At 42.0% G+C, this 23,216-nt stretch overlaps 1 protein-coding gene across 1 annotated transcript in view; it reads left to right on the forward strand.

Moving 5' to 3' along the window:
• Window positions 1-1,000: 1,000 nt before the first annotated feature.
• Window positions 1,001-23,216, forward strand: part of Ambra1 (autophagy/beclin-1 regulator 1) — a 170,100-nt gene continuing 147,884 nt past the window's right edge. Inside the window, exons 1-7 of the mRNA XM_013029964.1 lie at window positions 1,001-1,259; window positions 2,101-2,159; window positions 2,796-2,979; window positions 3,825-3,997; window positions 5,911-5,977; window positions 6,976-7,236; window positions 7,396-8,432. Coding sequence (XP_012885418.1) covers window positions 1,125-1,259; window positions 2,101-2,159; window positions 2,796-2,979; window positions 3,825-3,997; window positions 5,911-5,977; window positions 6,976-7,236; window positions 7,396-8,432 — 1,916 coding nt within the window. The 5' untranslated portion in view covers window positions 1,001-1,124. The remainder of the gene's footprint in view (window positions 1,260-2,100; window positions 2,160-2,795; window positions 2,980-3,824; window positions 3,998-5,910; window positions 5,978-6,975; window positions 7,237-7,395; window positions 8,433-23,216) is intronic.

The following is a 23,216-nucleotide window of genomic DNA, read 5'->3' on the forward strand; positions in this document are numbered from 1 at the left end:
TTCTTTCTTTCTTTCTTTCTTTCTTTCTTTCTTTCTTTCTTTCTTTCTTTCTTTCTTTCTTTCTTGTCACGGGGCCTGAACTCTTCAGTTCAAGGCTAGTGTTTTACCACACAAACCATAGCGCCACTTCTGGTTTTTTCTGCTTATGTGGTGCTGAAGAATCAAATCCAGGGCCTCATGCATGCAAGCCATTGCTTTTAAAATTACTAGATTTCTGATATTTTACAATCCAAAGACAGCAATGACATTTTTTTTTTTTTTTGTAGTAATGGGGCTTGAACTCAGGCCTTGTGCTTGCCTGGCTTGCTTGCTAGTGACTGGTACCCTACTGTCTGAGCTATGCTACCAGCTCAGCTTTTTTCTGGTTATTTTGGAGATGGAGTCTCAAGGACTTTTCTGCCCAGGTTGGCTTTGAACTGAATTTCTCCAGATATTAGACTTCTGAGTTGCTAGGATTATATGTGTGATCTGGTTCTTGGTCCTGTGTTTCGTTTTGGTAGATTTTTAGACATTTTTACTAGGAAGAAAAATTATTCCTGCCTGATGAAAGAATAAACAGAATAGTTGTTTCAGAGGATGATCTGTTCTTTGGATTTAAAATAGAGCTTTAAAAGATATGAGATGGGGCTGGGAAGGTGGCTCAGTGGTAGAGTGCTTGCCTTGCATGCATGAGGCCCCTGAGTTCGATTCCTTAGCACCACATAAACGGAAAAGCTGGAAATGGCACTGTGGCTCAAGTGGTAGAGTGCTCGCCTTGAGCTGAAGAGCGGAGGGAAAGCATCCAGGCCCAGAGTTCAGGCCCCACAACCTACCCTCCCCCCAAAAAAACAAAAGTTATGAGAAGATGAAATATTTTTGTGAGAAAAATTCTGGGGGAAAAGACTTTTTAGAGAGGCTGTCATTTAATAGGAAAAGAATAGTTTGCCCTTTGAGCTAGAATTGCCTTGAAACATCTCAGGATACAAAATAGGCTTCTTTGACATTATTCTCAATTCTTTAGATTTCCATGAAGAAAACTCACAAGGACCTGAATGGCCTCATTTTAGTTGCTTCAGTGTGTGGAGCTATTACTTGCTCCTTCATTTTTTTTTGCCTGGTGTGACCGACCGTGGCTACTGAACACCATGAAGGTTGTGCCAGAGAAGAATGCTGTGCGGATACTCTGGGGCCGGGAACGGGGCACCCGGGCCATGGGAGCTCAGCGGCTTCTGCAGGAGCTGGTGGAGGATAAAACCCGCTGGATGAAATGGGAAGGCAAGGTAAGAAAATGGATGGGTTTTTTTTGGTGGGGTGTGTCGGGGGAAGGTGTTGGTCGTGGGACTTAAACTCTGGGCCTGGGCACTGTACCTCAACTCTTCAGCTCAAGGTGAGCGCTCTACCACTTGAGCCACAGTGCCACTTCCTTCCGGTGGTTTATTGGATTTTTTTTTTTGGGTCCGGTCATGGGGCCTGAACTGTGGGCCTGGGCGCTGTCCCTCAGCTCTTTAGCTCAAGGCTAGCGCTCTACCACTTGAGTCACAGCGCCGCTTCCGGGTTTTTTCTTTTTTGCTCATGTGGTACTGAGGAATCGAACCCAGGGCCTCAGGCATGCAAGGCATGCGCTCTACCACTGAGCCAACTTCCCAGCCCAGGTGGTTTATTGGAGTCTCAGGGATTTTCCTGTCCAGGCTGACTTTGAACTGTGATCCTCAGATCTCAGCCTCCTGAGTAGCTAGAATTACAGGCTTGAGCCACAGGAGCCCTGCAAAGATGGGTGCTTTTTGACATAGATTTTTGGGAATGACAGTAGAATGGGATTTTAGGATGGGTTACTGGCAGAGTTGGGATGTAATTTATCTTTATCTTTAAGAGGTTTGATATCTCTAAGAGAATTGATATGCCAGTGTGGGGAGTTGGTTTACATATTTAAAAATTAGGGCCAAAAATATCTTTTACCTCAGGGTAATTTGGATTTATCTTTCTCAGTTTGTAATTCAATCATTGCCTCTAGTAAAATCTTAAGACTGTGAATAATAATCTAGAATGGTTCATGTGCTTATGATATAAAGTCAAAGTTCATGAATAATATATTTTGTCTTTTTGTTTTGTTTTGTCTGCCAGAGAGTAGAACTGCCTGATAGTCCACGCTCTACCTTTTTACTGGCCTTCAGTCCAGACAGGTACCTAGTACTCATCTGTAACTTAACCTTTAAGATATGTGATAATATTGCTTTCTGAGTGTTTTGTTTAGTTTGAGCTTCCCAGTTAATCCCTAGAGGTTTTCTGAAGCATTGTATAAACAAAGCTTTTCAGCATATCAGAAAAGGAAAGAAAGTTGATAAACAGTGTCAACCAGAAAAATAGTGGGAATAGTAAAAGAAACTATGAATAGCAAGGATTATGACTTGGAAAGCTTCTCAGTGATGATTGTCACTTTCTTAACTGAGTGGTATAGGTCATTAATATACAATATATATAATATAGGTCATTAATGGTATGATTGCTTTCCCACCCCAAAAAAAATATTCTCTGAAGGCAGTATGTGTCATTTGGGAACAACATGGCAAAATACTTATTTAACTTACTTATTTTGGTGCTGGGACTGAATTCAAGGCCTTATATAAATGCTCTTTCATTGAGCTAAATCCTCAGCCTCCAAACTGGAAGCTTTTAAAGATAAGAATATTCTTGTGTGTTATTTGCTGCCTGAGTCTCAATTTCTTTCATGTTGAGTTGAGGAATAGTATCCAGAGTTGATGAAGTTTGTTACTCTCTACATGCTTCTTAATTTGCTTCTGCTCTTTTTGATTCTGTAGGACTCTTTTGGCTTCCACCCATGTGAACCATAATATCTATATTACGGAGGTGAAGACTGGCAAGTGTGTTCATTCTCTAATTGGGCACCGCCGTACTCCATGGTGTGTTACTTTTCATCCCACCATCTCAGGCCTTATTGCTTCTGGCTGCCTAGATGGGGAGGTTAGGATTTGGGATTTACATGTAAGTATTTTCTTAAGCTGCTCTTTTCTTTGGTATTTTAAATACAGTGGTTTATTTACCATTGGGTTCTTAATTTTAGAAGAGAAACTAGGTGGGTTCATAGGACTCATCTGCGTAAGTGGTAGTTATCACCCACTTAATTGATTGGACATCTAATTCATAGTCCTCCATTCTAAAATGAATGCCCAATTTAATTTTCCTTTTACCTACTTATTGTGACATATACAGGAGGCTCTAAGATGTGTTCAGAGGAAAGTTTATGCTGGTCATTGAAGATGAACCTGTCCTGTTAACTGGCTAGGGGGTTATTCTGCACCATGTTGTACACTAAGCTGGAGGGTTTTTGTTGTTGTTGGTTGGGTGGCTTGAAGTCTGGGCATGGGTGCTGTCCCTGAGCATTTTTGCTCAAGGCTAGCTCTCTGAGCCATAGCTCTACTACTGGTTTTTGAATGGTTAATTGGAAATAAGAGTCTCACGGGGACTTTTCTGCCTGGGCTGGCTTCAAATAATGATCCTCAGATCTCAGCCTTTTGAATAGCTAGGATTATAGGCATGATCCACCAGCACCTGTCTAAGCTGGACTTTTTTCAGACTTCTGAAATAGGAACTGGCAACGACTTGTTGCTTGTAGATTGTTTGTGACTTGAAGAACTAAGCTGACAGTTGAAGAACTGAGTGACAGTTGATAGTAATATTTATAAAGTAGTGATAAATCAGATAAAACAGTGGCACTGACCAATCACTAATCTTGTGCATTTTATTTTAAATGGAATGCTCTTGAAGATGACTTTCCAGTCTACTAGTAATTTATAACCTGAGAATATTTAGAATTGGTTTATTTGCAGGGTGGCAGTGAAAGCTGGTTCACAGATAGCAACAATGCCATTGCCTCTCTGGCTTTCCACCCTACCGCTCAACTTCTGCTCATTGCCACTGCAAATGAGATCCACTTCTGGGATTGGAGTCGTCGAGAGCCCTTTGCTGTGGTGAAGACAGCTAGTGAAATGGAAAGGGTTCGGTGAGTGCTCTACTTCACTGGCAAGGTCTGGGAACAGACTTTGCTAATGAGAGAAAACATTTGCATTTATTTCACCTCAGTTTGTTACCTCTGCTTTGGCCATTGTCATTCATGCTTTGGGCATGTTGTTATCACTACAGCTGATTAGCCAAGAAATAGTTCATTGTGTTCATTTCACCCATTGTTTATTGCATACCAAGATCACTAGGTGGAATCTTTTTAGGTCCTGAAGTGTTTGGGTTTAGGGTTATCCTTCTTTAAGAAAACAAGAAAGGGGGCTGGGAAGGTGGCTCAGTGGTTGAGCGCTTGCCTTGCATGCATGAGGCCCTGGGTTTGATTCCTCAGCACCACATAAGCAAAAAGAAAAAAGCCGGAAGTGGCTCTGTGGCTCAAGTGGTAGAGCGCTAGCTTTGAGCTGAAGAGTTGAGAGACAGCGCCCAGGCCCAGAGTTCAGGCCCCACGACTGGACTCCCCCCCCCAAAAAAAAAAAAAAAAAAAAAAAAAAGAAAACATGAAAGAAGTTTGGGTGGGATTTTCATGGTTGTTGGTCAACGGGGCTGTTGGTCAAACTAGAAGATAAAAGTTTAAACGTATCAGATCTGCATTTTGATTTCTTTTTTCTTTTTGGCTATCTATGGTAGGGCTTGAACTCAGGGCCTGGACACTGTCCCTGAGCTCTTTTTGCTCAAGGCTAGTGTTTTACCACTTTGCGCCACAAGGCCACTTCAGGTTTTTTTTTGAGTGGTTAATTGGAGATAAGAACCTCATGGGTACTTTTCTCCCAGGGCTGGCTTCAAACCATGATCCTTAGATCTCAGCCTCCTGAGTAGCTAGGACTACAGGTGTGAACCACCGCCACTCGACTTGCTTTTGGGTATTTATTTCCCCTTCAAGATCGTAACACACATGATGGCTGCTGGCTGTGGTGACTCATATCTAAGCCATTCACTCTTGTGGATAAGACAGAAGAATCATGAATTTTGTGGCCTGGGACATATAGCAAACTCAAAGCTAGCCTGGAATAGGTAGTAGGTCCCTGTCTCAGAAATAAAACGTATGGTAGGATGGGGGGTATAGCTCAGTGGTAGAGTTTTTGAGTAGTATACATGTAACCTTAAGTTTGATCACCAGCCATAAAAAACAAAAAGAAAAAGTTAATATTGCTTGTAATAAAGTTGATTTGTTATCTTCTTTGACCTTTTTGGTATTGTAGTTGGATACAGGCTATTTTTTTTTTTTTTTTTTTAGTCATTTGTGGGGCTTGAACTCTGGTCCTGGGAGCTGTCCCTCAGCTCTACAGCTCAAGGCTAGTGCTCTAGCACTTGAGCCACAGCGCCACTTCTGGTTTTCTGGGTGGTTTATTGGAGATAAAAGTCTCACAGCCTCTCCTGCCCAGGCTGGCTTTGAACGGTGATCCTCAGATCTCAGCCTCCTGAGTAGCTAGAATTACAGGCATAAGCAACCATGCCCGGCTATGAATATTCTTTTATTCCCACAAGAAGTAATGTGCATTGTTATTATAGTTGTTGTTTTAAGACAGGGTTTTGTACTATAACCTGGGTCATCCTCAAACATGCTGTGTTGCCCAGAATGGTCTTGAACTCAGTCCTCCTACTTCTGCTTCTGGAGTGCTAGAATTACAGGTATGCACTGTGATGCCTAGTTTAAACCTTATTAATTTCTTCAACAGTTTTGAAAGGCTAGGAGTAATAGCATATATCTGTGATTCTAGCACTGGGATGTTGAGGTAGGATTTGGAGTTCCATACCAGATTCAGCTACATAACAAGAACTTGCTGTGAAGTATATATGCAGATAATCCCATAATTTTCATTCAACAATTTTTGTGAACTATAATTTTTCTCTTCTCAGTTAACCTAATTTCTCTGTGTGTCTATCTCTTCTGGATTTCAGTCTGGTGAGGTTTGATCCACTTGGACACTACTTACTCACAGCAATTGTTAACCCTTCTAATCAGCAGGTAAGAATCCAGCAGTTCCAACTCCATGTGAACTGTGAGTTGTTTCCTAAACTAGAAGTCTTAATTCTGATTATAATGGATACTAATTCTTTTTTTTTTTTTTTTTGGGTTCAGTCGTGGGGCCTGAACTCTGGGCCTGGGCGATGTCCCTCAGCTCTTCAGCTCAAGGCTAGTGCTCTACCACTTGAGCCATAGCGCCACTTCCGGCTTTTTTCTTTTTTGCTTATGTGGTGCTGAGGAATCGAACCCAGGGCCGCAGAGGCATGCAAGGCAAGGGCTCTGCCACTGAGCCATCTTCCCAGCCCCATGGATACTAATTCTTAATAGCCAAGTCTTCCTTTCCACTCAAGATTCAAATTAGCTTCAGATTGTATAGCCAAAGTTACATCCATAATCTTTTTTTTTTTTTGGTCGGTTGTGGGGCTTGGGGCTTGAACTCTGGGCCTGGGCTCTGTCCCTGAGCTCTTCAGCTCAAGGCTCTATCATTGAGCCACAGTGCCACTTCTGGTTTTCTGAGTGATTTATTGGAGATAAGAGTTTCACTGACTTTACCGGGCTGGCTTTGAACTGTGATCCTTAGATCTCAGCCTCCTGAGTGGCTAGGATTACAGGCATGAGCCACCAGCAACCCGCTATAGCCATAATCTTGAAAGTCAAATCTAAAACACTTTAGTGATCATCTCACTGGAAGTAAACCTTGTCATTACCAGATAATGTTGGATAGCTTGTCATTCCTATTCCTATATATGGTTAACATTTTCTTTTCCCCTTACTACTTCTATGTCATGGAGATGCCTTTTATAAGACATTGGTTTGCCAGCTGTACTCATGTATTGCTAATTGGAAGTGAATAATTAATACAATTTGATATTTCTGAATTTGGAGCCTGTCTATAAAGGTGGTGGTTCTTGGATGATTGACAGGTGTTAGTTTTTCTGTATTTACTTGCATGTTCTACCTAATTGCTCTACCTGCTGCCTCATGCTGCCACATTGCAGGGTGATGATGAGCCAGAAATTCCCATAGATGGAACAGAATTATCCCACTACCGCCAGCGTGCCCTCCTGCAATCACAGCCAGTTCGCCGGACACCTCTCCTCCACAATTTCCTGCACATGCTGTCCTCCCGCTCTTCTGGCATCCAGGTGGGAGAGCAAAGCACAGTGCAAGATTCTGCTACCCCCTCACCCCCACCGCCTCCCCCTCAGCCCTCCATGGAGCGCCCCAGGACTTCCGCTTACATCAGGCTCCGACAGCGGGTCAGTTACCCTACCACAGCTGAGTGCTGCCAACACCCTGGGATCCTGTGCCTTTGCAGCCGCTGCGCTGGCACTCGAGTTCCTTCCCTCTTGCCACACCAGGACAGTGTTCCCCCTGCTTCTGCCAGAGCTACTACCCCTTCCTTTTCTTTTGTACAGACCGAGCCCTTCCACCCCCTGGAGCAGGCCTCATCAGCGCAGCAGGACCAGGGCCTCCTGAACCGGCCGTCTGCCTTCAGTACGGTCCAGAGCAGCACTGCTGGCAACACGCTCCGCAACCTCAGTCTGGGTCCCACCCGACGCTCTTTGGGAGGCTCTTTGTCTAGCCACCCTTCTAGGTATCACCGAGAACTAGCTCCTGGACTGACAGGATCTGAGTGGACCCGGACAGTACTTAGTCTGCACTCACGCTCTGAGGCAGAATCTATGCCCCCACCTAGGACCAGTGCTTCTTCAGTAAGTTTGCTGTCTGTATTGAGACAACAGGAAGGTGGCTCTCAGGCATCGGTGTACACTTCAGCTACAGAAGGGCGGGGTTTTCCAGCATCAGGTTTGGCACCTGAGTCAGATGGAGGGAACAGTTCCAGCCAGACCAACTCTGGCAGCATTCGCCATGAGCTTCAGTGTGACCTGAGACGTTTCTTTTTGGAGTATGACCGGCTGCAGGAGCTGGACCAGAGCCTGAATGGGGAAACTCCTCAGACTCAGCAGGCCCAGGAAATGCTCAACAATAACATCGAATCTGAGAGGCCAGGCCCTTCCCACCAGCCCACCCCTCACAGTAGTGAGAACAATTCCAACCTGTCCCGGGGCCACCTCAATCGTTGCCGTGCTTGCCACAATCTCCTGACTTTCAACAATGATACTTTGCGTTGGGAAAGAACCACACCTAACTACTCATCTGGTGAGGCTAGCTCCTCCTGGCAGGTCCCAAGCACCTTTGAGGGCATGCCATCAAGTGGCAACCAGTTACCACCTCTTGAGCGAACTGAGGGCCAAACACCTAGCTCCAGCAGGCTGGAGTTGAGCAGCTCTGCTAGTCCACAGGAGGAAAGGACTGTGGGGGTGGCCTTTAACCAGGAGACAGGCCACTGGGAAAGAATTTACACCCAGTCCAGCAGATCTGGAACTGTATCACAGGAGGCCTTACATCAGGATATGCCTGAGGAAAGTGCTGAGGAAGATTCACTTAGGAGGTAAGTGGTTGCTTTCCTGTCATCTTCTGTAATCCTGCCTCTTTTCTTTGTATCTCTTCTTTCAGTCCTATAGATTTGTGGCTCTCTCTGAAATATCTAGGGCCCACACATCTGGTTCTGATCATTCCCCCTTGGAAAATGTTGTTTTGGTGGCAGAGAAAGGATTGAGCTTAGTGGTGTGAATCAATTGCTGTGCTAGCTGTATTTTTGGCTAAGCCCAGGGCTCTAACTTTAGCCTTGAAAGCAAAGTATAGATTGTGTTAAAGAGGCATAAGGAGATAGAATCACTGGCTTTCTCTGTCCTGCTTTTTGACCTTCTTGAAAGATTGTCTATGTAGGAAATGTCCTACTAGAGTACCGGAAAAAAGGAGTGAGCATCCATTTTGATTCAGATTAGTATATCATACTGGCTCTTCAATTGTGTTGCTTTGAATAGCTGTGTTCATTTCCTAATTCTTACCTTTTCAGACACTGCAACATGACAAAGGACAAAGAATTACATATATACATGTACATCAGTGAAAATTCAAAAGAAGTTTATTTACAGATAGGTTTTTGTATAGGATCTTAGTTGCTCAGTTAAAATTCTTTGTTGTGGGCTTTTGTACGTGTGAAACATACTACCACTGTAGTACATTTCTAGCCCCAAGGTTCTTTGAATGGATCTTCCAAATGGTTATTCACTTCAAGGTGGAAGAAAAGAATTCATCGAAGGAAAGCCTTTTAATGAGTTGATATCATAGCCAACTTTTTGAAAGAGATGGAAGGGGATTAGTTGTGGTCCACTGTATGATTCTTATACGGCTATGTGTACATTTATCTGGATTTACTAGGGACTTCTTTCTGAGATCTAGAAAGGTCAACTCTAGTATAATCATCAATTCCCAGAATATGCCTGATGTGTCTAAACAGTAAAATGCTCTGATTATCTCTATTCAAGCAAGTGAAATTTTTCTGACATAAGCTAAAATAGGTCGGAGTATGGATTAGCACCTACTGTTCTTGTCATTTTGGGAGGATGTATTAAACATCACTCAGTAAACATTAGTTGAATGGTTACAGTTTTTCAACTGCTCGGTAGGCATTGTGCCTACTGGAATATGTAGTGTTGTTGTGGAGGCAAGACAAATTTACATGACATTTATCAAAGGTGTAGGTGATCAAATGCTTCCTTGTACAGCACTGATAATAAATGTAGTCTAAACAAAAACCAAACACCATAATTTTAAAAAGTCTTAACTTCAGAGAAAGGGAAGTATTATCAAACAATGGTTTGTAAGATCCGGTATTGAATACTGGATAAGATTTGGAACAGGAAAGGCCTTTCTATTTTAGTAGAACAACACATATTAAATGGGAAAGTACATGATATATGCATAGTAGTTGGCAAGTAGTGAGGTGCAGAGGGAGGCTTGGTTGGGTGTAACAGGTAGATGAAGTAGTGACAGTGTTACTATGTTGGCATGAGTAAGATCAGTCCCTGATGAACAGTCCTCAGTGCCTGCTTTTAGAATATTTTCTTTTTCTGAATAGTCTGCCTCAGAGGTCTGAAACTGTTCTCTTCCTTATCAAGATAGATGAGAAGGCCGCTAGCAGTGCCTCACATATAGTAAGCACTCACTTTATTAAGATAGGGGTCTATCTTAAATCACTGCCCTTGAAATCTAGCATTTCTCACCTGTGGGTTTCTAGTCAGATTCTGTCCATCCTACTGTAATAGTACCTCTTCATGTGGTACTCTTGTAAGCAGTCACCAAGTGCCAGCAGTGGGGAACATCCCCACAGCATCACTTGGTATGTGATGGGACAGACAGTGCTTCTTGCCTGTATTGATAAATTTGTATAGCCTGTAATGATATTATAAATATCCAAATGGCCCTTGGCAGAAAATGTGTCCCCTACTCCTGCTTTACAGTGTGATGATAGAGATGCCAGTTACTGATACCTGTGTATTAGATATCATGGGGTTTATTTTTTATTGTTTTATTTATTTGTGTGTGTGAGTGAGTACTAGGGCATGAACGTGGGGCCTTGCATTCTTGCTTTAGCTTTTTCATCCAAGGCTGGTGCTCTCTCACTTTAGCCACACATCCACTAGCAAAAAGTCTTTAGTAGCAAATGCCACTCTAGAGGCATAGCTCAAGTGTAGAAAGCCAGCTGTGAGCTAAAAGCGAAGGGAGAACTCAGGGCCCAGAGTTTAGGCCCCAGTATCTGCACAAAAAAGGAAGAAGGAAAAAAGAGAGTAGAACAATGAAACTTGTTGACATTATTTAAAGACATGGAAATGGAATGGGGGAAAGGTTGATCTCAATGCATTATTTACTTGGGTGGAAATGCCACAATGAACCCCCTCCCCCCATAAGCTATTGTATACTAATAAAAAATAAATGAACTTCTGTAAACCTATCACCTGACTTTCATTCATCAAGGCTTGATCAGCCTTCTTTCATCTATATTACTTACCAACTGCTCTAACCAGGCGTCATATAATTTTGTCTGTACATACTTCACAGTGTTTCTCTAGAGCAAGGCTGTCCAGTAGAACTTTGTAGATAATGAACATATTCAGTATCTGTGCTGTCCAATATAGTAACCACTAGTCACATGTGACTATTGAGTAATTGAAATATTAGGATTGAAAAGTTAGGATCTAAGGAGCTAAACTTAATTTAAAAAAAAAAAAACCAAAAAAATTTAGCCAGGAACCAGTAGTACACACCTGTAATCTTTGCTACTTAGGAAGCTGAGATCTGAGGATCACAGTGTGAAAACCAGCCTGGACAGGAAAATCCATGAGACTCCTATCTTCAATTAACTACTAAAAAAGCCAGAAGTGGAGCTGTGGCTCAAATGGTAGAGTGCTAACCTTTTTTTTTTTTTTTGCTAGTCATAGGGCTTGAACTCTGGGCCTCCGTGCTGTCCCTCAGTTCTTCAGCCCAAGGCTAGCACTCTACCACTTAAGTCACAGCACCACTTCCGTCATTTTCTGCTTATGTGGTGCCAAGGAATTCAACCCAGGGCCTCATGCATGCAAGGCAAACACTCTACCACTGAGCCACCTTCCCAGCCCTAGAGTGCTAACCTTGAGCAATAAAGCCAAAAACAGTGTCCAGGCCCTGAGTTCAAGTTCCAGGACTGGAACACAAAAATTACACATAAAATATTAGTCATAATTTCTCTATGGAGACATTCAAGATTTAAAAACTAGTAAGATTGCACCAAAAACATTTACTTTTTTTTTTCTCTTCTATTAGTGCAAAGTAGTTTGTGTTGTGGTTTAAACAAAGTTTAAGTATTTGGGAATTTGATGAGGATACATTGTGTGGAAAAGTCACAGTAAAACCCCTCTTTTACAACTAAATGTATGCTAGTAGAAAAAAATTTAAGCATTTGAAAATGGATGTTGTAGAGCTAATAGTGATAGAGTGCTTGCCTAGAATGCTGCATCTCCTGCATTGAAAAAACAAATTGTATAGTAGAAAATGTAGTTTCTTGTTAACAATTTTGTTTTTCTTTTAAAAAATATAGCAATAACACATAGTTCTCAACAGTATCAATATAGTAGTTATTTATGGAGTTATTTTTTTATGAGCTAGGATATGGTATATCATGAAGATTGACAGTTAATTAAAAAAATGAAGAATAGGGCTGGGAAGGTGGCTCAGTGGTAGAGCGCTTGCCTTGCATGCCTGAGGCCCTGGGTTCGATTCTTCAGCACCACATAAGAAAAAAGAAAAAAACCAGAAGTGGCGCTGTGGCTCAAGTGGTAGAGCCCTAGCCTTGAGCTGAAGAGCTGAGGGACAGGGCCCAGGCCCAGAGTTCAGGCCCCACGACCGGACCTCCCCCCCCCAAAAAAAAAGATAAAAAAATGAAGTATATCTATATATGTGGCTCATACCTAAAATCCTAGCTACTAAGGCTGAGATCTGGAAGATTGTGGGTTGAAGCCAGCCCAGGTAGAAAAATAACGGAGACTCCAGAAATAATAATAACGAGCAGAGCTGATGGTTTGATTCAAGTAGCAGATATCGAAGACTCCAGAAATAATAATAACGAGCAGAGCTGATGGTTTGATTCAAGTAGCAGATTGGAACTGAGCAGTCAAGCCCAGTAAGTAAGGAGGCTTAGAGTTCAAACTCCAGTACCCCCTATGAAGTATATTGTAAAATCTACTTCTAAGTGCTTAGGTGTTGGAGAAGGACTACCACTTGAATGGTTGCATTTAGGTGTATATATAAACGAGTGCTGATATACCTTCTGAGATCTCAGTAGGAGGGGGTAACACTATTCAAAAGAAATGTACTCTTTACCTGACTTATATAACTGTAACCCCTCTGTACATCACCTTTACAATAAAACTTAAATTAAAAAAAAATAATTAGCTGGGCGCTGGTGGCTCACGCCTGTAATCCTAGCTACTCAGGAGGCTGAGATCTGAGGATCCAGGTTCAAAGCCAGCCTGGGCAGGAAATACCGTGAGACTCCTATCTCCAATAAACCACCAGAAAACCGGAAGTGGCGCTGTAGCTCAAGTGGTAGAGCGCTCGCCTTGAGCTGAAGACCTGAGGGACAGCGCCCAGGCCCAGAGTTCAAGCCCCATGACCGACAAAAAAATAATAATAATAATTAGGAAAAAAGAAAAGAAAGATGTCAGAAGTTTCTAGCTGATAGACCAGCCCTTGCTTTTATTTCTCCAGCAGGTGTCGCTGTTGGGCTGCTCCCGCCGCCAGGATAAATGGCAAGGAAGGAAAGGTGTTCTTACTGTTTGTGTAGGCAGCTAAATCTTATAACAAAGCCTGTTTTTTTTTTTTTTTGTAGGTAACTATTGTTGCTAAATGAATGGAGTTCACAGAAGGTGATTGTGCTTGAAGGGAGTGGGTTTAGTGCTTTGGATTTGTAATGGGAGATAGGTTATGAGGTATATTTTGATCCTTTGATGCTGCAGAAATAATAAAGAGGGCACCCTTTCTTCTACATTATTTGAAATTTCTGCTTTGATACAATACCTTTCTCCTTCAAAACATTTCATATGCCAGGTGCTGGTAGCTCATAATTGTAAACCTAGCTACTCAGAAGGATGAGATCTGAGGATCATGGTTCAAAGCCAACCTGGGTAGGAGAGGCTGTGAGACTTCATCTCCAATTGACCACCCCAAAACCAGAAGTGAATTTTCTCAGTGTAAGAAATTGGAGATCTGGGGGCTGGGAAGGTGGCTCAGTGGTAGAGCGCTTGCCTTGCATGCTCGAGGCCCTGGGTTCAATTCCTCAGCACCACATAAGCAAAAAGAAAAAAAGCCAGAAGTGGCACTGTGGCTCAAGTGGTAGAGCACTAGCCTTGAGCTGAAGAGCTGAGGGACAGCGCCCAGGCCCAGAGTTCAGGCCCCACGACCGGACCCAAAAAAAAAAAAAAGAAATTGGAGATCTGTCCAGGTGCTAGTGGCTGATGCCTATAATCCTAGCTACTCAGGAGGCTGAAATCTGAGGATTGCTATTTGAAGCCATCCTGGGCTGGAAACTCTTATCTCAATAAGCTACTCAGAAAAAGCCAGAAGTGGCATTGTGGCTCAAGTGGAAGTGTTAGCCTTGATCAAAAAGGAAGCTCAGGGACAGCACCCAGGCCAAGTTCAAGACCTTGTACTATCACAAAAAGAAAGAAAGAAATTGGAAATCTGATAGATAATTTGCAATTTTGGTGGTGGTGTGGGGGTGGGGGGGATTTAACCAACCCAGTGTTTCTAGGAGAAATACTGTTTTAGTTATTTGCTTGTAAAACTGCTTTAGTGAGTTTTATTTTTTAATTTTTTATTTTTTGTCGGTTGTGGGGCTTGAACTCTGGGCCTGGACGCTGTCCCTCAGCTCTTCAGCTCAAGGCAAGCGCTCTACCACTTGAGCTACAGTGCCACTTCCGGTTTTCTGGTGGTACCTGGCTTAGATTGTGTTCTTAATTTGTTGTTCAAAACTAGTACAACTTTCCTTTAAGAAGTACTATAGTTTTTAATTTTGATGCTCATTCTGGGGCTTGAACTCAGGGCTCTGGTACTTTCACCCCCCCCCCTTTTTTGCTCAAGGCTAACATTTGACCACTTGAGCCACAGGTCCACTTCTGGCTTTTTCTTGGTTAGTTGGAGATAAGTCTCATGGTTTTTTCTGCCTGGGCTGGCTTTGAATTATGCTCCCCATATCTCAGCCTCCTGAGTAGCTAGGATTATAGACATGAGCCACTGGTGCCCTGCAAGATACTTTTTTTTTCTCTTTAAAATATTGCACTAATAAGACATTATTTGTCTGCTTTTCCATCAGTGGACACTCCAAGGGTAACAATTATGTCTGTGTGCTTGATAACCTTGAATACCTCCTAACACAAGTACTTGCTCAGTAAATGACAACTGAATTGAATAAATGGAATTGAAATTATATTTATTATTATTTAGTATTACTGATCTTATTTTGCCTTTTAAAAGATACAAAGACTCATTATGTCATGTCTTTTAGTCTTATAGGGAATCATTGGCCCCATAAGTACTTGTTGGATAAATGAAGTGGCATTATCTACAATTGTACAGGGAAGACACATTCCACAATGAGCTCAGGACCTAGAATTGTTCCTCTGATGTTTCAGTGTGGGGTCATCATTACAACTTGTGAAGTGGTTGTCTGAAGCTCATAGAGGAGTCTCTGGCATCTGGCCATGTACTTTTTATATTGGCTGTCCATTGGCAACTCAGGGTCTCTACCTTCCTTGCGTGTCCTGGCATGTCATGTCTTCTTTATAAGACCATTTTGTTGGTATTGAGTATGGTATCTCAATAATATTATCTTTGTCAGTCAATTCTATTGGTATTTTTTTCTGTTTAAAGATATGCCAGCCTTCTCAATTTGATACAGTTCACACTATATGTGAGTAATCAGAGCTAAATGTTGAAAGTTACATTTCTCATTAGTGTTTTATTTTCTTTTTTAATTTCTGTGGAAGGCTTTCACTGAATTTGTTTAGAAGTAACGTGTTCAGTGCTGGAGTGAGTATATGGTTCATCTTTTTTTTTTTTAAAGATGTTAGGAGCATCATTGGACGAATCTTCCCTTTTTCTCTTTTCTTCCTGTAGCCTCTGGTATGCTAGGTAAATGCCCCTGAGCTTACCTTTTCAACCCTTCATTTTAAATTTTGGGATGATTTTAGGCTCTTAAAAAAATGGGGACAGACTCCTTATATTAAGAGAAAGTTTTACTTTATTTCCATAATGCAAGATGTGACAAGTTGCCCCTTAAAGACCTGATAGAATTGTTGTCTTTGATAGTCAAGATACAATAAACCCTTATAAACTTTTGAGTAGTTTTCAGAAGAACTTGTCAGAAGTTTGGCACTTAAAGATAAAGAATAGGGAAGAATCCACAGTCAAGAGGATTTCTTAATAGTATGGACAAATCATTGTTACAGCGAGAAAACAGAGAAATCACATTTTGAGAGGTTGAATTGGGAGTCTTTATTAGAAAGCAGGCGAATACAAGTGCACTCTTACAAAGACCTGCAGCCCTGTGAATACACTTAATAACAGAAATTAGTTTTTTTTTTTTATACTTTGCTTGTGTGGTGCTGAGGAATCGAACCCAGGGCCTCAGGCATGCAAGGCAAGCGCTCTACCACTGAGCCATCTTCCCAGCCCTGAATACACTTAATACTGTCAGAAAACTGAGCCACATGAGCTGGGGAGGAAAGAAAAAGGAGAAAAACAATACTAACAAACCAGATACGCTCCAATGGGGAGCTGAAGTAGGATGCCATGGTGACTAGAGAAGAACCAGGAGACAGGACACAGGACATAAGACATGGCATACACCTGCCTGACCTGGTCTGAGCCTAAATAGGGTCAGGTCAGGGGGCAGGGTCACAGGAAGCTTGAGAGTTCTTGACCCAAGACTGCTTATCCTGTAACCTATTGTTCAAGTCCCCACCTCTGCCTCTAGGAATTCACCTGGGAGGTGGGACTTCCCTGCCTCCACCATAAAGAGAAGATGGCGCCAGTTAAACACAATACCCTATTATCCACATGTGACCAAGGTGTTGCCAGTTAGATTCAGCAACCCTACTCCATCAGGACTTGTTTTTTTCTTTTGTGGGGACAGAGAGAGACCAAATATTGAGAAATGTAAACAGGGGACAAAGTTATGGCAGAGTTAAGCATCTTGGTTTACAGAGACTTGGCAAGGTTAAGGGAAGGTTAGCTCAGAGATTCAGGGTATGTGGAGGGCTCACCTTTTGTGTGCTTTGTTTCTTACTAAAATCCTGAGAGTTGGGCTTAAAAAATACTCTGTGAGGGCTGGGAAATTGGCTCAGTGGTAGAGTGCTTGCCTTACATGCCTGAGGCCCTGGGTTTGATTCCTAAGCACCACATAAGCAAAAAGAAAAGAGCTGGAAGTGGCACTGTAGCTCAAGTGGTAGAGCGCTAGCCTTGAGCTGAAGAGCTGAAGGACAGCTCTCAGGCCCAGAGTTCAGGCCCCACGACCAGACCCCCCCCCCAAAATACTCTGTGATCTATTCATATATTCATTCAGCTAATATATATTTACTAAGCACTTCCTGTGTACCAGCTACTGTTTAAGTACCAGCATTAACTTCTCATTCTAATGGGAGGAAGATAAACTTACCATCTGGTATGCTAGATGTTATAAGTTTTATGGACAAAAAGAGAAATGTGTTGAAAAATATATGGAGTGCTAGGATGAAATTTTGTGGTTTGAAATAGAGTGATTAGAGAAAGTTTGATGAGGTAGCATTTGAGGAGAGACCTGAAGGAAGTGCAAAAACAAATCCTATTAATGTTAACATAGGGGACAAGAACATCATCTCTGAGGTTGTTGGTGTATCTGTAGCACAGCAAAGGATAGATAGAAATGAAGTTGGGTAAGTGACAGTAATGAGATTAGGGTCTTTTAAGCTAATTAAGTGATTTTTATCTGATTTTGAGTGACGAGGAGCCATTAGTTGACATGACCAGTCCTGGCCCTTGAACTGTCCCTGAGCTTCTTTTGCTTGAGGCTGGCACTCTACCAATTGAGCCACAGCACCATTTCCGGCTTTTTCTCTTTATGTGGTACTAGGAAATCGAGCCCAATGCTTCATGCATGTTAGGCAAACTCTCTACCAGTAAGCCACGCTCCCAGCCTGATATGATGATCTTATATTAAAAGTCTTTTTTTTTTTTGGTCGGTCGTGGGGCTTGAACTGTGGGCCTGGGCACTGTCCCTCAGCTCTTCAGTTCAAGGCGAGCACTCTACCACTTGAGCTACAGCGCCACTTCCGGTTTTCTGGTGGTTTATTGGAGATAGGAGTCTCACGGTCTCTCCTGCCCGGGCTGGCTTTGAACCGCGATCCTCAGATCTCAGCCTCCTGAGTAGCTAGGATTACAGGTGTGAGCCACCAGCGCCCGGCTATATTAAAGGTCTTACATATTCATCATCATCATCATCATCATGACCACCACCACCACCATCACCATAGTTCTGGGAAAGGAACCCGGGGCTTTGCACATGCTAGGTAAACAATCTACTACTGGGCTAACACTTCCACTCTGAAGTTCTTATTTAAAAAGATCACTTGCTGGTCTGGATAGGTGGCTCATTGGTAGAGTGCTTGCCTTGCATGCATGAGGCCCTGGGTTTGATTCCTCAGCATCACATAAGCAGAAAAAGCTGGAAGTGGTGCTGTGGCTCAAGTGGTAGAGCGCTAGACTTGAGCTGAAGAGCTGAGGGACAGTGCCCAGGCTGAGTTCAGGCCCCATCACACACACACACACACACACACACGCACGCACGCACGCACGCACGCACGCACGCACGCGCACGCGCACTGCTTGCTGCTTGAGACTACTTTGAGGAGGCTCTGCAGGTGGGGTAAAGGAAGTCTCATACTTTTAATTTGTTTCTTGAGACTGGTGAAAACTAAGAGGGAAGAATCATTGATGCTGTCAGAATAAGAAAATGTTTGTAGGAAGAGCTACAAATGAATGAATCAATAAATGAATCAATCAATCCATCATAGTAGGCATATTACCTATTACAGCTTCCCACCAATTCCCCAGTCCTCAAATCAGAAGGTGTGTTATTAAAAATGATGAGAAAGGGAGAATCTGAACAATTTATATTGAACCAGGGATCATAAATGGAAGTGAAATACCTGGATTTTTCTGCGTATCAGACTAATGCAAATTTGTGAAAATTCAGACATCTCAAATATGCAAATTAGAAATTGAATATCCTTTGTAGAGCCATTGGCTCAGAGAGAACCACTGCTAACAATTTATATGTAGTAACTCCAGAATTTTTTCCATTTCCTTCATTTGTGGAAATGGGAAAAGATCAAAGTAGTAATAATAATAATAACAATAACTTTCTTCCTTTTTTCCTTTCTCCTCTTCTTCCTCCTCCTTTTTGAGATAAGTGTAACCTATGCTTGTCTTGAACATTCATGATCCTCTTGTCTTAGACTCTTGAGTGCTAGAATTAAAGGTGTACACCACCATCTCTCACTTCATTTTACTTATTTCACTTACATATCATAGACATTTTTCCTTATTTATTACCCTGCTATAGTATCTCAGCAATTAGATACTACATAATAATTAATCAGTACCCTTGTAGTAGTGATGCATTTTTGCATACTTGTGTGTTTCTGGAGGATGAAATTATTTCCCTTTTCCCTCCCTTCCTCCTTTCCTTTCTTCCTTCTCTGCTTTGTTTTCCTGGAACCAGGGCTTGAACTCAAGGCCTTGTGCTCACTTGACTTTTGTGCTTGTAGCTGCTGCTCTGAGCCATACCTCCAACTCAGTATTTTGTTGATTATTTTGGAGATGAAGTCTTGCAGACTTTTCTTCTGAGCTGGCTTCAAAGTTTCATCCTTTAATGTTGGCCTCAGATGTAGATCTAGAGACAAAGAGTATGAATGTTAGTGGTAAGTGAAAATTAATTGTGAAATATAGCACAGAAATTTTCCTGTTTTGGGCTGGGAGGTAGAGTGCTTGCCCTGCATGCATGAGGCCCTGGGTTCAATTCCTCAGCACCATATAAGCAGAAAAAGCCAGGAGTGGCGCTGTGGCTCAAGTGGTAGAGCGCTAGCCTTGAGCTGAAGAGCTGAGGGACAGCGCCCAGACCCAGAGTTCAGGCCCAGGACCAACAAAAAAAAAATCCTGTTTTATTTTACTGAATATAATTTTGTAATTTTAAATATTGAGGCAAAAAATAAATATTGAGGCTTCTAATCTCAGTAATACAGTCTCTCACCATTGACAGAGTTCAGATACATCTCCTTCAAGTCTAAGAAAAGCCTGTTATATTGTCTAAATATCTACTAACTGGAAGTATTCTATATTTTCCTTCTCCTGCACATTGGTTAAAGAAAAAGGGTTGGGGTTTTTTTGTTTGGTTTTCTTCTTGTCTTTGGCATTCATTTACATACTAGCTTTAGACTACTTAGTAATTGTGATAATTCTCATACATATTCTCTGTCTGTCTCTCCTATGCATTTTTTTTTATGGTAAAGAGCAGGCATAGGTGCATCAAGAATTTATTTCTTGAGCTGTCTCCCCTGAAGCAGTTCTCTAGGCATTGTGCCTGACAGGCAGCCCTTCCCTTGATGCAGGTCAAATTAGCACCTGTTAGGTGGGACTAAATTATCCCTCTTGACTCTCTGGGCTAAATGGTATAAAGCAAGTTTGGTGGTTTGTATACACACTGAAACATGAAAAGATGTAATAGTTCTGTCAGTATAGGGAGGTTGGTTGGAATGCTAAGGGGACTACAGCAAAATCTGTATGTGCGCTAAAAATATTTTAAGAGCAATTTTCTTCTCTACTCATCCTTCCCCCTTGTTATCCTATCTCTGTAGTACCTATTCAGGATAGTGCTCTAAATGATCTTTGGAGATTATTTCAAGACAAAAACACCAGGTGTAGGGGGGATTCAGTTTTTATGATCTGTTCTGCTTATTGTGGTTAGTCCCAGCCCTTAAAACTGAAAGAAGGGAATTTTTTTGGCCCGTTGCAGGGCTTGAACTCACGGTCTGCGTACTGTCCTTGAGCTCTTTTGATAAAGGCTAGCACTCTACCACTTTGAGCCACAGCACCACTTCCAGTTTCTGAATAGTTAATTGGAGATAAGAATTTCACCAGGACTTTTCTGCCTGGTCTGGCTTCGAACCATGATCCTCAGATTTCAGCCTTCTACCTAACTAGGATTACAGGCATGAGCCACTGGTGCCCAGCTTGGATTTCTTAATATTTAGTGGAGGGCATTAAGTCCATCTTATTTCTACTCCTTCTTAGGAGTACTCTGACAATATGTTTGAGTGAAAAAATTCTGCTTTCGTGAGTGAAACTGTTAATCCAGAGATTATGAATAGTCTTCAGATATGTTTGGCCCAAACATTGTTTCAGAAATTTTTAGTATTTCCACATAAATTCATATTTTGGGATTCTTTTGAAAAAATTAGAAAATCTGGCAACACTTGTTGCATTTGCCTCATAACAATCAGCAGGGAATTAAGTAGTTGTTGTTCCTTTAGTCAGGGCATGTACTTTTTAAAAATTTGAGCCAGGGTGTCACTGGTTAGTCTAGGTTGGCTTTTAACTTTATATTCTCCAACTTCTACCTTGCAAATGCTGGGATTATAGGCATATGCCACCACTCCTTGGCAAGGCATAGTGAAATTTCCTTTCCTCCCTCCCTCCCTTTTTTCCTTCCTTCTGTTTTGCTTTTAATAGTGAGGTTTGAATTCAGGGGATTGTTTTTGCTAGGTAGGTGCTCTGCACTGGTTTTGCTAGCCTTATACTGGTTATTTTTGAGTTAGGGTATTGATTCCTTCTGAAGCATGCACCTGAACCACAATGTTCCTGTTTTTTTCCTTTCCACAATACCTGGGATGACAGGCTTGTATTGTCATGTCTAGTTTTTTCATGCTTGTACCATCATACCTAGCCTTTTTTTAAATTTTTTTTTTTTTGAGATGGACTGTAGTGGACTTTCCTACCTTGGGATTACAAGCATGAGCCACTGGTGCCTGTTTTAGGTATGAATTTCTTAATTCCTTAGTCTATACTAAGGTTCCTATTTAAATTAAATATTGTATATATGATCATCACATTAGTTCAAGCAAAAGATGTTAATTAAGTATGGACTAGTACTTCCTAGGTGCCCTGCCATGTGGTTCCACCAGGGGGAGGCACTGGACATTGCAGTGTTCTGGTCTCTACCCCTTTCATCCTGCCTGCTTCACCCAGAGGCTCTCCTGCTGGCTGTGGGCTGACATGCTGACAGCCCCCTCACCTGAGAAGCTGCCTGATTTTTTTTTTTTTTTAAATAGCAACGATTAGAAACTCCTCCTCTGTTTCCAAAGGGGGAAAGAGGAGGCTTCAAGCTAATTTGCTGGGTGGGGCTCACCTGAGAGCAAATCTCCATTTTGTCAGGTTACACAGTGTGAAAGCAACCTTCTTTTGGACTTTTCAAATGAACTACATAAAACTTTTCTCTTAGCCAGGCACTGGTAGCTCATGCCTGTAATCCTAGCTACAGAGGAGGCTGAGATCTAAGGATCGCGGTTCAAAGCCAGCTCAGGCAGGAAATTCCTTATGAGACTCTTATCTCCAATTAACCATCCAAAAAATGGAAGTGGCGCTGTGGTTCAAGTGGTAGAGTAGTCAGTCACCTTGAGCTGAAGAGCTGAGGGACAGTGCCCAGGCCCAGAGTTCAAGTACCACAACCAACTTAAAAAAAAAAAAAGGCTTTTCTCTTTTTGCAAGCAGAGCATCTTGGACAGAGTATATACAAATGATTTGAGTGTTACCTGCCAGGAAGGTAAAATCAAACTGGAACAGAAGTAAAAAATTGTAACAGCTGGGTGTCAGTGGCTCATGCCTGTTATTCTACTCAGGAGGCTGAGAGCTGAGGATCGTGGTTCAAAGCCAGCTTGAGCAGGAAAGTCTGTGACTTATCTCTAACCATGAAAAAGCCAAAAGTGGAGCTGTGGTTCAAGTGGTAGAGTGCTAGCTTTACAACTAACCCAAAACCACAGGGACAGCACTCAAACCCCAAGTTTAAGCCCCAGGACCAGCAATAGATAAATAAATAAAAATAGAAACATAAAAAAAATATAGACTGGGGCTGAGAATGTGGCTTAATGTAGAGTGCTTGCCTAGCACGCATGAAGCCCTGGGTTGGTTCAATTCCTCAGTACCATATAAATAGAAAAAGATGGAAGTGGCACTGTGGCGTAAGTATTAGAGTGCTAGATTTGAGCTTGAAGCTCAGGGACAGCATCCTGAGTTCAAGCCTCAGGACTGTCAAAAAAAGAGAAAAAAGAAAAAAATAAAGGCTGAAAGTATGATCTTTTATAGAGAATTTTAACTTCTTGACATTGCACTCTTTTTCTTAGGTGCATCAGAGAAGGCATGACTATAACTCCTTTTGCTGTCTCATTATCTTTCCTCTATACATTTTCACATATTTACGCCTTCTTTCTGTCTCTATCACCTGGCTGACTTTGAACTGTGAGCCTCAGATCTCAGCCTCCTGAATAGCCAGAATTATAGGCATGAGCTCTCAGTACCCAGCCAGTTAAGTGTTTTTTAAAAGGAGCATAAGGCCTGGTTGTCAAGGCTAGTTACTCTGAATAGTCATTTTGACAGACAAAAGTATTTCTATTTTAAAACTATAGTACAGAATGTTATTTGGTCCATAGCAAACAAATGGGATATTATTCTAATTCTTTCTACTTTTTTTTTTTTTTTGGTCCAGTCG

The sequence above is a fragment of the Dipodomys ordii genome, unplaced genomic scaffold (genome assembly GCF_000151885.1).
Source record: "Dipodomys ordii isolate 6190 unplaced genomic scaffold, Dord_2.0 Scaffold125, whole genome shotgun sequence".
Classification (NCBI taxonomy): domain Eukaryota; kingdom Metazoa; phylum Chordata; class Mammalia; order Rodentia; family Heteromyidae; genus Dipodomys; species Dipodomys ordii.